The 12097-nt window shown below is 30.0% G+C and overlaps 2 protein-coding genes across 3 annotated transcripts; both read left to right on the forward strand.

The window, feature by feature from the left end:
* The first annotated feature begins 869 nt into the window (after positions 1–869).
* On the forward strand, positions 870–5085 carry LOC129895655 (rac-like GTP-binding protein RHO1). Of its 2 annotated transcripts, none has more exons than XM_055971385.1 (8): positions 870–1003; positions 1244–1482; positions 3164–3251; positions 3399–3508; positions 3604–3667; positions 4384–4448; positions 4561–4626; positions 4721–5085. In XM_055971385.1, the coding sequence occupies exons 2-8, from the start codon at positions 1384–1386 to the stop codon at positions 4820–4822; spliced, it is 594 nt and encodes a 197-aa protein (XP_055827360.1). In that variant the 5' UTR covers positions 870–1003; positions 1244–1383; the 3' UTR covers positions 4823–5085. The 2 variants fall into 2 exon arrangements, with proteins under 2 accessions (XP_055827360.1, XP_055827361.1); XM_055971386.1 differs by having other exon boundaries at positions 1315–1482.
* Positions 5086–8973: 3888 nt separating this feature from the next.
* LOC129896070 (ubiquitin-conjugating enzyme E2 5A-like) lies at positions 8974–12000 on the forward strand. The gene is made up of 4 exons (XM_055971887.1): positions 8974–9132; positions 9676–9803; positions 11095–11199; positions 11550–12000. Exons 1-4 carry the CDS (start codon positions 9063–9065, stop codon positions 11691–11693), a joined length of 447 nt encoding a protein of 148 aa, XP_055827862.1. The 5' UTR covers positions 8974–9062; the 3' UTR covers positions 11694–12000.
* Positions 12001–12097: the final 97 nt, after the last annotated feature.

A 12097-nucleotide genomic window follows, 5' to 3' on the forward strand; every position in this document is an offset into this window, starting at 1 on the left:
TATTAAAATACACCTCGAAGTTGTCCAGACTAACTATTTGTTGTTCCCTTTTTTGCATGAACTATCATCATCTATGTCTTATAACACACCTCGAAGTTGTCTAGATCAACTATCCACTGTTTTTCTTTTCTATCTGAACTATTAACATCTATGTATTATAACACACATCGAAGTTATCTAGACTAACTATCCATTGTTCCCTTTTTTTACTTAAATTTATACTTGAACTATTGTCATCTATGTATGAAAACACACCCCGAAGTTGTCTAGTTGTTTTCTCTTTCTACCTCAACTATCACCATGTACTAACACCTTGTTTGGATGGTTGTTATCCATTGTATTGTTAGTTTAAATATAATGTTTGTTTTGATTGTTACTTAAGTTTTATTGTATCATATCGTTTAAATTCATCGTTAGAAAACGATAAAAATTCTTATTTTGTGTAAAGATCAATTCGATGTGATCGCATCGTTACTTTAATATTTTTTTCTCATTTTATCTTTATTTATTATTTAATAATTCTATTTTAGACTTTATCCTATATTTCTATTATAGCTCTATCATATATCCTACTTTTCTCATATGTTTATTATCATTTAAATTATTAACATGTGACATTATATAGTGACATATATATATTATATTCATTAAAATATTATAGTAGATACAATATAACACAACACAAAATAATATAGTACGATACATTATAAATCAGTACATAACAACTATCTAAATAGAGTATATGTAAGTTCAAATAGAAAAAAGAATAACAACTAGTTAAAATGTAACAAATGTATTTTTAGCTATTATCTCATAGAAAATGAAATTTCTACCCCCTATAAAGACAATCATATGTTGCGAGAAAAGCGTGAACGCCAATCATAAGCAAATACTAAAAGAGTAGAGAAGCTCTTCTTCTTCGTTGGCTGACAGACAAAGAGAGTTTTTTTTTTTTTGCCCGCAGGGAACGATTCAACAGCAGTATTTTCCGGCAAGAAAAAAGGTAGCCACAATAATTTATAAACAGCTTAATGGGTTTTCCTTTCCTTTCTCTTTACCACTAATTTTTTTCTCTTTCTCTAGATCTAAATTTACACACACACACACACCCATTTTCCCATTTTCCCATTTTCCCCAAAAATTCCATTCTCCCCTTTTTGATTTCACCATTTTTTTTCCAATTCTGTGTTTGGGTTTTCCTCTAAAAAATCAAACTTTTTGTGGGTTTTTGCCATTTTTGCAGATGGGTCATTGAAAGGAACTGAAATCCAAGAAACATCACATTGTTACGTTTTTGTTTGTTTTATTGATCAGGTCTTCTCAAGAAGATCTGATAAGAAGTGGGTCATCGTTTATTTTACCCCAAACAAGAAAAGAACAGTTATGAGTGCTTCCAGGTTTATCAAGTGTGTTACAGTGGGTGATGGTGCTGTTGGAAAGACTTGCCTTTTGATTTCTTACACAAGCAATACTTTCCCTACGGTTTGTTCATCAACCCCTTTTGCTTCATCTTGTTAAATTTTTCGTTTTGAAGGGTGTGTTTGGTAATGAGGGGAAATGGTTTTTTTTGTTCTTTCTCCTGTTTGTTTAGCTTGATTTGCTGAAAATATTGAAGAAAAAGATGTCATTTTGTTGATAAACTCTTATACATTGTTGTCAATCAAGACTCTTTTTGTGTACCTTTTGTAATCAGCGACCGAAATAGGATTTTCACCAAGTGCATTCGACATTACTTTATATAGGGAAAAAAAAGTTGACAATTTTCAGGTCAAGGGATTCAGATGAACCCCCTTTGCCTCCCTAGCTCCGCCCCTGCTTGTAATTGCTGTATGTCTCCTGCTTTTACATCAAACCTGGAAAATGATTTCCAAAGTGCAACCTCTGGCAGTCAAAGCTATAGGGAGACATGCTTCGGTCTTTCCATTGATAGAAGCAGTAGGTATATAACTCATGCGGCTAGTAGGCGATCGGAGGATGTAAGCCCTGGTGGCAGTGGTACTTTGGCGAATCAAACATTTTCCTTTTAAAACACACCTTATTTTCTCTTCCTTTGTTTTTCTTTCTATTCTCTTCTTTTCAGCCGTAAATGTAGTACTGTGGTGGCAATAATGTGTAAATACCTCTGTCAATGTGGAGGATTTGAGAGTGGGACAGGGAAGGACATTGTATAATTATTTCACCCTCTTGCCTCTTTTCCGTGCTAATTCATTTTTGATGTATGCTTAATATGATTCTTTTCAGGACTTGCTCATGAATATATATATATATTGATAACAATCACGTAAAAAAGTGCATTTCTTTTTAGCCCGTTGAAAAGAAGTTACGGGCGTCTCAGCCTTTTTGCTTAGGCATGTCAACAGGTTCCTGTTGTGTATTTTGATTTGTTTGCTTATTGAAGGTCTATCTGTACTACAATATCTTGTTGTAGGCTTGTGTTGATCTTTTGGACAAATTTCCTTGTTTACGTGATCTTTTTGTATGTTGTTTTTATCCTTTGAAAAAGTTTCTTGGATCACATGATTTTTTTGTATTTCCATCTTCGGTCCTCGATTGATGATGGGCTTCCCTTTACCCTTCTCCACTTAAAATCCACACGTGTTTGCTTAACATCTGTCTGGAGCTAACGTGACCCGCCCTGTTTCAATCTTTTGGCTAAATTGCCAGGCTTACAACTTTACATTATCTGTTGCTTTAATATATTGTTGCACGCTAAATTGCAGCTTTTTCGATATTTTTACACAAATAATTCTTGGTTCACACGTTTGTTTGTTTTTTGTGCTAAATTTAGAAGCATATTGAATCATGTCTTTAGCAAATTCATCATGTGGTCCTCTTAAATCAAGTTGTGTAATTAGTCTTAAAGGTAACGAAGAGAAGACATTGAATTTACTTCAATATGAACTTGGTGATATTTATATCCGACTGTCTGGTGTTTGCTCTTTGTCTCACTTACATCTTTGGTGGTTTTGAGGAAAAACTTTTACTCACTTCACATGCACTGAATCTTTGGTGTTTGCTCAAATTACCATGCTTCCTAGAATTTTTTTATATTCTGAGAAGGATTCCTTTCATCTTTCCCAAACTTAACATCAATTACTGCTTATCAAAAAAAAAAAGAATTTAACATCACTTGCTTTTCTCTTTTCATGTAATTGTTTGACAGGATTATGTGCCCACTGTGTTCGACAATTTCAGTGCAAATGTGGTTGTCAATGGAGCCACTGTCAACCTAGGGTTGTGGGATACTGCTGGTAATTATTTATTGCTCAACATTTATTGTTTAAATCTTCTGGTAACTGTGACATGTTAATGTATTCCAATGCATATATTACCTATAATAATGCCAACTATATGCTGTCCAAATTGTTATGAGTCTGACTTCGTTAAATGTATAACAGGACAGGAGGACTACAATAGGTTAAGACCTCTGAGTTACCGTGGGGCCGATGTTTTCATTTTGGCATTCTCTCTCATTAGTAAAGCCAGCTATGAGAATGTCTCCAAGAAGGTGAGTGTTTAATTATGTATTTCTCTTCATTTAGTATTCCTTCTATTTGTTGTCGGTGCATTAAAAATTTACTATTTTTATTTGATTGTTTTCAGTGGATTCCTGAGTTGAAGCACTATGCTCCTGGTGTCCCAATAGTTCTTGTTGGAACAAAACTTGGTGAGGCTTTCATTTAAACACAATTTAATCTGCAGTTTGTTTCATTGATCTGCATGAGGCGATGATCAATAGTGTCTGCAATCTTCTTATTTATTTAATACTTATAAATTCTCTATGATTAAAAGAAGATACGCCAGTGGCCCAGTGCTAAATGACATTGGTATTATAAGGCTACCGTAGCACAGATAGCCTAACTTGATAGTGCTTAGGTTGTCACTGGTAGAAGGTGTAAAGATCTCTTCTTTTCACGAAATAGAAGGAACTTTGTCCTAGTTAAGAAGATAGATTTTACGGAGCTGCTGAAGAGCTAATGAACAGAACGGTGGGCCATCTGGGCATTGAAGTTGTGGAATGATTGGTGGCTGGTAAATGTGTGTTTGTTCGCACCTTTATTTCTTTTCTCGTTAGTGCCTCTTTGGTGTTGAAAGAATGGATTTTCTTTGTAGGTACCTATACAAGGATGCGCTAGTATAATTAGAATTAATTTCTTTTGAATGTGAAAAGCGTTGTTATCAACCTTGTGTTAGTAACTATGCCTTTACTCATTATAACATGTGAAATCATGCTACAATACAGTTTCTCCTTACATTCTGTATCGCATCTTTTGCTGCTAACGTCAATCAGTGTGTTTATTCAGCTGTTTAATATGTTTACTATTGTCGGTTTCCAATTATCAAGGCCTAACTAGCCTACTTTACATCCTGTATTGTACTCAGATCTTCGGGATGATAAGCAATTTTTCATAGACCATCCTGGTGCTGTGCCAATTACTACTGCTCAGGTAAGGATAACTAGCACTCTTCCAGTTTTTGCTTGTATCTGAGGAACAATGCTTTTTTTTTTTTGAGTACTTTTGTCCATTTTCATTTGATATCTCTTATTTAACCCTTAAGGGTGAGGAGCTAAGGAAAACGATTGGTGCACCATCTTACGTTGAATGTAGTTCAAAAACACAACAGGTATGTTTCCCCTACAGCATCTATATTTCTTGCACCATTTATCTTTTCACGTACCTTTTATTGAAGCATTTGGTTGAATGTGTCCTTGTTGCAGAATGTGAAAGCAGTCTTTGATGCTGCCATTAAGGTCGTCCTCCAACCTCCCAAGACGAAGAAAAAAAAGGGGAAATCTCAAAAGGCCTGCTCGATATTGTGATCAACTGTAGGTCCAATGATATGGCTCATCACAATTCCCGTTGTAACATCCCCCCCTTATATCCCTTTGTCTCAGAGGAAGTAGGAGGTCCTCGTCTGTCTTATTCGGAACTACTAACGATCTCTCAAAAGTGTCAGGTGGCCTGGTTTTCTGTATAATTGTGGTTCACCTTGTAGGCCACTCTAGTGTGCCCTTTGTTTTGATTTGGTTTATGTATTAACAACTGAATGATCCCCAGTTAGGAAAACAAATTCTTTTTGTAATTTTGGGCTTCTTTTATGTTTTCTTGTTTTGCATCTCATTTTAACCTTTTAGTTACTTTGAAATGTTCTTTCAAATGAATTTGTTTAACTCAACTTGAGCCGAGAGTGTTTCGGAAACAATTTCTCTACCTCCACGAGGTAGTGTATCCTCTCCAGATCTTAGTGTGGGATTTTACTGCTGTGTTGTTGTTTGTTTAGCTCAACTTTTGCTTCAAAATTGAAGAATGTGAGTGGTAGTTCACTTTTTTTTTCATTTTGTTAAAAGATTTTTATCCTTCACCGTTTCTTTTACTTTGATTATCTCTAATATTTTTATTGAGACTATTTTTCTTTTTTTAATATATTCTTCATAGTTTTTTACTCTTGCATTTTTTCAACCCATATTTTAAAAAAGTTAAGGTTTATTAGAAATAACCTCCCTGCCTTACATAGATGGTGTAAGGTCTATATACACCCCAACCTCACTTGTGAGAGACGGTGGTATTAGGGTTACTTTGTGCACATTTGACTATTTATTGAGTACATGTTACCTTCTACCAACACAAATAACAAGTAACTCTACACATTTTAAGTGTAGGTATACGAAAAATAATAATTTAATATTCTATTTTCATTATACTTGAGAGTTTTTTCAATTCATTAATCACCACGTCATATTCGTTTGTGAATATACAACTAAACTCACACTTATTTATAAATACTAAAATACTCATTAAATATTTATAAACACTCATTTATTTAAGGTTAATTTAAAAATTCATAAATTTAGTTTTTGTCTTTTCTAACTTGGCCTGATTATGACGCAACTCTACTGCCTTTTCTTTGTGTTTCCATTAAATTGTCTATTTTATCTTTTTTAAGGAAATTGGAATATTCTCTTAATTAAGTTGAAAGTAGATAGATATATTCCCATTCAATAGAGGTGATCCACTCCTTGGTTTTTTTCCCCTCATAATAATAATAATAATAATTATTATTATTATTATTATTAATATTCTATAGTTGTTTCTGATTTTTTTTTTCTTCCAAAATTTAAATTATTTTTTTAAAAAAAGGGAATGTCATCTTTATAAACATGGCACAAAGTGGCAAACTTGATTGCCACTCATTGGTTACTATATTAGATTCTCCATTGCCTAAGGTTCATTGTATTCAAATATATATTTATATTTAAAATTTATTTAAATATAATTTTCATTTAGTTAAAAACATAGAATAATATTTCATCAATAATATTAAAATTAATTATGTTTCAATGTTTTTCATTTGAGGCCTTAATTTATTTCAAATATTTTTTTATTTTATTTGAATTTCTGAAAATGGAGTTGTCTTTGGACATATGTTTTACAATACGTGGAATAATACTCATATTTGAATGTAGTATTATTTTAAAAGTGAATTAGAAAATAAGTCTTAAGTTGTTTTTCAAATTTAAAACACAAGTTCAAATTAAAATTTGAATTTTCACAATCAAACACTAATTTTCAAATAAAATAAATCTATTCTGAAATAATGTGAATCGTATTTTCTAGAGCCTAATTTCCCTGTTAATAAAATGAACACGCAGTTGTTGCAATCAAATTTCCTTGTCCTTTGAATTTTTGGATAAATATTACCGTTAAAAAATAGTAATAAATAGTTGTCAAATACTCAATCCATTTTATTATTTGTAAATTTCTTTTATGTTTTATCTTAACATTAATAACTTATTTTCTCTATTATTCTTTAAGACTTAAAATTATATATCAATTAGTAAGAATATTCTAGTGAAACACTCATATTAATCACTTATTTCCTTTTCTTAGTAAGTAAATTAATTCTCTATATATACAAGTGCCTTGGGAAGCAGCCGGCGGTTGTCACCTTGCTTCTCAGGGCTATTTTGGTCATTCCATGTTATTTTTTTTATTTTAATTTATTTATCTTATTATTTTTTTTGAAATTTATGATATATTTTAAAACCATGTAAAAGTATTATAAATTACAATAATTAGCAGCTTAAAATATTTAAAAGACATAAAAATTTCGGTTGATTCTCCAAAATTCTATCAATACCAGATAAATTGAGATAGAGGAAGTAACACATATTATTTGAAATGTCGTAAAAAGTACTATAAGTCAGAATATAAACAACTTAAAAATTTAAAAGACATAAAAATTTAAATGTTTCTCGAAATTCTATTAATGTCACATAAATTGGGACAAAAAGAGTAACATATATTATTCAAAAATTACATAAAAAATGCTATAAATAACAATAATTAATAATTTAAAATACATACAAAATAATTGATTGACCTTCAAAATTTATCACTATCACATAAATTGGAATAGAGGAAGTAATATAAATTATTTGAAAATGACATAAAAAATATTATAAATCACAATAATTAATACCTTAAAATTTTAGAAGACATATATAAATTTTGGTCAACTCTTGAATTTTATCAGTACAACATAAATTAGGACAGAGGAAGTAACATATATTATTTAAAAATTACGTAAAAAGAACTATAAATCACAATTGACAACTTAAAATATCTAAAAATCATATTAAGAATTTGATTGACTCTCCAAGTTTTATTTGTGTCACATAATTTAGGGTTAAAGCTATTATATTAGGTAATAATTCGAACGAACTCATTAACTTCTGCTTAGATCTTGTATTGTATTAGAAAAACTATTAAATAAGTGTAAGTATTTAATTTTGAACTCAATAATTAAAATAAACTACAAATTCAATTGATAAATTTAAAATTCATAAACTTTAAATCATACCTCCGCCTCTGTCTACATTAAGATCTCCAGTCCCCACGTAACTTATGTTTAGTTTAAATTAGCCTCAACTCTACACCATTCACAAAACAAGATTTAAGCATCCAACTAAGAAATTAGTGTCATAAGAATATCATTCTAATAAGATAGGAAATACCATGAACATATACATTAAGAATATTCTTTACAATAAGATGAAATTATATGACACACAAATGAAAGAACTAGAAATTGCTGCAAAGTTTAATTTTATTCTTTTCAAATATATATATATATATATATATGACAAAAGCTAGGGTGTGTTCGATACGGAGGAAAATATTCAATTTTTTCATGTTCGATTGATTAAAATTTTAAAAAATATTTTCTCTACAAAAAGAAGTTTCTTAATCACTAGGAAAATAACTTTTCTATAAGTATACAAAAGAAGTTCTACAAGAGACATTTCACATTAATTGTGTCATTTTGGCCTTCAACACACCGTATTTTTACCTTCATCCCCGTAGCCCTCATATCCACCACCTCACATCCCCCCACCCCTACTCTCAACTCCAAGGGTGGAGCCAACATGATGTTAGGGGGTTCATTCGAATCCCCTTCGATAAAAAATTACATTATTTATACATGATTAAAATTATTTTTTATGTGTATATAATAGATGTCGAACCCCTTCGGCTTTCATGTATTTACTTCTTCATATTTTGAACTCCCTTATTGAAAATCTTGGCTCCGCCACTGGTCACCTCGCATAGTTTTTATCAAGATTTTATAAAAATATTTTACGACAATACTTTTGCTTCGAAAATGAATTAAAAATCACTTAGTTTTTCTTAAAAGTATTTTTCAAGAAAATATTTTCTACTGAACACATTGAGAGAATATTATTATATTTTCTTTTCTTTTTGTTTCTTCACAAGTTTGATAAATCATCAATCGTCCCTTTTTAAAGTGCATGTTTTATTTATTTTATTTTATTTTATTTTATTTTTTAGGAATTGCCTTTTGCCGTAGAATCTATACCAATGAATAATTATTAATTGAAAAAGAAATGATTCTCTTCTTCTCCTTATTTTTTTGCATATATATATTTGCATCCTTTCTTGAAATCTTTCATCAACTTGATATTTCTCTCTATAAAAACTTCTAAATTATTAATCTAAAAAAAAACTATTTTATTTCAATCCAAGAAGTGAGTAGGATTTATGGCATCAAGGAGAATTCACAAGGAACTAAGGGAGTTGCAAAGAGACCCTCCAACTTCATGTAGTGCAGGTAAAAAAAAATGTAAATTTTTTGTATATTTTATTTTCCGTCATCCTTCAGAGGATTAGAGATTGTGGTGAAATGATAAAAAAAAAAATTACATCCTTGATCATATGTTTCGAGTTTGAACCCTTGATATGGAGTCGACTGTAATTCCGTATAAAGCGTTCATCCCCTAAAGTGAAGCTTCTTAATTTAACTAATGTAAAATTGAATTAGTTAAGTTTCAAAACGAATACTTGATATTGGTAAAATAGGGAAGGGACAAGTTAACTAAGGTGTCCTTTGGTGAATCAAAGACACAGTCTAGAAGTTTCACTTTTCTAAATTCAAAATTCACGATATAGTATTATAAAATTAAAAACTCACGATACTTTTCTAATTAAATTCAAAATTCATGATCTAGTGTTATAAAATTCAAAACTCACGATAATATTCTAAAATTTTCAATTATTTAAGTTCGAAATCCACGATATGTTTTCGCATAATAAATGACTATAACAAATTTTCAAATACAAATTATTTTTCAATATTTTTATTTTTATTTTTCAGGTCCTCTGGCTCAGGATATGTTTCATTGGCAAGCAACCATTATTGGGCCAAATGACAGCCCTTATGCAGGTGGTGTTTTTCAAGTGGGCATCCATTTCCCCCCTGATTACCCTTTCAAACCACCCAAGGTATGATTTTTTTATTTTATTTTTTAAAAAAGGGGTCTGATATACTCTTTAACTTTTTTATTTAGAGTTGATATATCATTCGTTATAAAAGTGAATCACATATATCTCTACCATTACAAAAATGGTTCGCATATACTCTTATCATTACAAAAGTGGCTCACATATAACATTTTATCTAACAAAAGCGAAAAAATTAATTTTTTTGATTTTTAATTTAAAAAAAATTCATGTAGGAGTATATATATATATGATTCTTTTCACACATGATTTTTTTTTTTTACTTCTTTGACTATCATTATTTGAGTTTTTTATTCGTGTTTTATTTTTTTCTTTCATTCTTTAGTGTAAGAATATGAGGGGGAAAAGTGTGAATAAAACCAAAGAAAAAAGTAAGGAAATTTTTTTTAAAACTAATGATTTTTCAGATATATCACAATTTATTTTTTGTATCTATAAAAATAATTGGGGCATATATGATAAATTTTACAAGAAGTGAAAAAATAAATTTAACCATCAAAATAATAAATTCAAACTAGCCGTTGAATCAAAAGCAACGTGTGAGAAGTTTACAATATACCCCTACATGATTATTTTTTTTTAATAAAAAATTTAAAAACTAAATTTAAAATTGATTTTTCACTTTCGTTAGAGAAAAAGATTATATGTTAGCCATTTGTGTAACAACAGGGGTATATATGAGTAACTTTTATAACGAGGGATATATCAGCTCTAAATGACAAAGTTAAGGGGCATATCAAACCCTTTTCCTTTCTATTTTATTTTTTGCAAAAAAATTTACACTATACATCAAGCTCAACAAACCCCATAATAAAAATATTATCCTCATTTTTATTACTTATATATTTAACTAGTATAATAATCTAATTATACAGTAACATTTATACGCTTCTTATACATCGAGTATACACTGACAATGAATAAAGTTGTTAGGTGGATAAAAGAATCTTAACCAACTGGCTGAAAATGCTAAGATCCCCATTTTTTTAAAGCCAAATCAAGGTTTCATTTCAGATTTTTATATGACTGAAAACACGACATATATTTGTTTGATAAACTATTGTCACTTAATCATATGATTAATTATTAAGTATTTCCACCTCAATTTAGTATACAATTACACTAAATTAATATAAACAATATTTTGTATAAATATCGAATATGAATAAGTATTATCACCCGACACTCCTCTACTAGAAATAAAAAGGAAATAGGAATAATTGGGAAAATATCAAAGAAATGATTATAACTAACATATTCATAATATTGGCAGGTGGCTTTCAAGACCAAAGTATTCCATCCAAATATAAACAATAATGGAAATATTTGTTTGGACATTCTTAAGGATCAATGGAGTCCTGCCCTCACCATATCCAAGGTACTAATTATATATAATTATAATGGAAAAATTTGCTTCATGATTTTTGTCACATGGTACCAAATTAATATGGCACATTTACGACTTTTGGCCATGTAAATAAATCATTTCACTGGCACATTATTATTGTATGAAATTCTTAGCCCAACTTAATTAAGGAGTCGGTTCAGAAAGCTGAATTAAGAATTCTCTTTTGTAATCATCAATTTAATTATTGTTTGTGATTCAGGATTCTATATTACCATCAATCAATTTTCGTTCACGTTTATTTATCCTTTTCTTATAATAATAGATATATTTAATTGTATGACTTAAATTTCTCGAAAAAAATGATTATTATTTTTTTGCAGGTTTTGCTATCCATATGTTCACTACTAACAGATCCAAATCCAGATGATCCATTGGTACCAGAAATTGCACATATGTACAAGACTGATAGGCACAAGTATGAATCAGTGGCTCGTAATTGGACCCAAAAGTATGCTATGAACTGATTTGTTGTATCCATGTGGAATTAGTCGAGGTGCGGAGAAGCTGACCTGGACATCACGTTTTTTTAAAATATATAAAAAGCTCATGCTGCTTTTTATAACTTATAACCATGACTTCATCCTCCCAAACCATATAATAAGTGCTTAAAACTAGTAAAAAAGAGTAATGTGTCACAATTGAGATATCTATTTGGGTTAAATAAAATGTGTTCTTTTTCTTTCGTTTTCGTACTAAACAATATAAGCTGTTCTGAATGAAATTTTCTTCTTTATGTTTGTATATCCATTTTGGAGCCGCAACTAATTCAAATTCGCGTAAAAAAAAATCTTTGATTAGGGTGACCGTGTTCTTTTCTTTCTTGGCGTACTGATTTGAATAAAAACACTTTTTTGAATGATTCAAGTTT

This window comes from Solanum dulcamara, chromosome 7 (assembly GCF_947179165.1).
Source record: "Solanum dulcamara chromosome 7, daSolDulc1.2, whole genome shotgun sequence".
NCBI lineage: Eukaryota > Viridiplantae > Streptophyta > Magnoliopsida > Solanales > Solanaceae > Solanum > Solanum dulcamara.